Below are 2,001 nucleotides of genomic sequence, written 5' to 3'. Positions count from 1 at the left end.
CCAACGACCCCCAAACCAGAGGAGACAACTCCAGAGGAACCAACCACCCCCACACCAGAGGAGACAACTCCAGAGGAACCAACAACCCCTAAACCCAAAGAGACAACCCCAGAGCAGCCAACAACCCCTAAACCAGAGGAGACAACCCCAGAGGAACCGACAACCCTCAAACCAGAGGAGACAACCCCAGAGGAGCCAACAACCCCCAAACAGAAAGAGACAACCCCCGAGGAACCAATGACCCCCAAACCAGAGGAGACAACCCCAGACAAGCCAACAACTCCAAAACCAGAGGAGCCAACAACACCTAAGCCAGAGGAGTCTACTGCAGAACAATCCACGGCCTTGGCAGACTCTCTCACCACCCCCAAAACACAAGAGACAACCCCAGAAGAACCAACAACCTCCAAACCAGACTCTCCCACCACCCCTAAACACAAAGAGACCACCCCCGAAGAACCTACAACCAAGCCAGACTCTCCCACCACCCCCAAACCTGAAGAGACAACCCCAGAAGAACCAACAACCAAGGAAGACTCTCCCACCACCCCTAAAGCAGAGGATGCAGAGTCCCTGACTGCCCCTGCAGCTTCCGAGGCTGACACCACTGCCAGTAAAGTCACGGCTGCTCCAGCGAGTGCTGCAGCCACAACAGCTGGGAAGGACTCCTGCACACCTGAGACAGACACCATGGTTTCAGATACCACAATGGAGAACAAGGAGGGAACAACACCCAAGAAAGACAGAACTACTCTGCTTAAAGACATTTTCACAGCTGCAACTGGCAAAGATATAGTTACTGTAGGGATGGTGACAGCAGCTAAATCAGATGGCTCTACAGAGAGTATGGATGACATTAAAAACACAGCCAATCAACCTGTCACTGTAGCAGCTGAATCAGAAACCACTTCTGCAGCTACAGCTCCCTTGCCCGATCCCAATGTGCTGGTAACAACCATCAAAGCTGATTCAACTCCTCAACCCAGTCAGGCTCTAACGCCAAATGAAAAAGAGACAAGCACAGAAGCTGAGCCAGCTGGGCCAGCAGCAGCTGAAGAGAACCCAGGTGCTGCTTGTGTTGTTGTGGAGATGACAACCGGTAAAAAAGAGGTAACAACCATCACAGAGCACCATCAAATCAGTACCATATCTGAGAAAGAAATGGAAGATGTCACTGGAAAGGTCCCTATTATTGACAAAGAAGAGGTGACGACAGTTACCAAAGAAACCACAACAAGGGATAAAAAGGACACAATAGAAGAAATGTATCTTGTGTCTAATGGGACATCCAAGCCAACAATACATTTCCAGGAGGTCACTGAGAGCAGAGAAGAGCCTCACCCAACAGAACCTGAAACTCTGCCAGCGAAAGAAGAGCCCGAGATCCACAAGCCTCTAATACAAGTTGAGGACCTTCCAATGTTACCTGGACAAACACCAGGTAAGCACATTCCAGCAGAGAGGAGGGCATCAGTAACACACAGGAACATGGTACTTGACCCATGGGCAGCCAACAACAGCACCACAGCTGCTGGTGTTGTGAGCACTGRAACCTCAGTTCTCAGCTATGGGGTTAATTAAATCCTCCAGGTGGTTTAGAACATGAKCTAAATGAATTGGTTTTAGTAATTGGTCCTACTGAAAGTTGTTTGCTACAAGTACTAGAGAAGATGCAAACAGACAGAAATTCAAGGGAAAAAGATGACAAATTTCTAAATCCCATGAAAAAATTGCTAGGAAGTCAGGCTGCATATCCACCTTCCTTCATGATACCTAACCTGGTGTGGTTAGATGTAAAATTCTTGAATTTCTGTCTAAAAGAGATTAATCCTCCCTTTATATTTAACTGCAAGAAAGTGTAAATGCTTTATTTCTTAAAAAAAATAGAGGGAAGGGAAATCACTAAAGCAGCTTAAAGAAACAATGAAATCCTGGAGCATGGAGCAAGTCCATGAAGGATGTGGTATATGAGGCGTTTATAGGTGTTTTCCCTAATTAGAG

The 2,001-nt window shown here is 47.3% G+C and overlaps 1 protein-coding gene across 1 annotated transcript in view; it reads left to right on the top strand.

Moving 5' to 3' along the window:
* The window catches only part of PRG4 (proteoglycan 4), a 20,017-nt gene that overhangs the window by 13,886 nt on the left and 4,130 nt on the right, over positions 1-2,001 (top strand). Inside the window, exon 6 of the mRNA XM_057380560.1 lies at positions 1-1,534. This exon is cut by the window's left edge and continues 34 nt beyond it. Coding sequence (XP_057236543.1) covers positions 1-1,534 — 1,534 coding nt within the window. The remainder of the gene's footprint in view (positions 1,535-2,001) is intronic.

Source organism: Malurus melanocephalus, unplaced genomic scaffold (genome assembly GCF_030028575.1).
Source record: "Malurus melanocephalus ecotype Western Australia unplaced genomic scaffold, MMel_1.1 scaffold_459, whole genome shotgun sequence".
Classification (NCBI taxonomy): Eukaryota; Metazoa; Chordata; class Aves; order Passeriformes; family Maluridae; genus Malurus; species Malurus melanocephalus.
The sequence above is the reverse complement of the archived record's forward strand: the minus strand, read 5'-3'. Positions and strand labels throughout refer to the sequence as shown.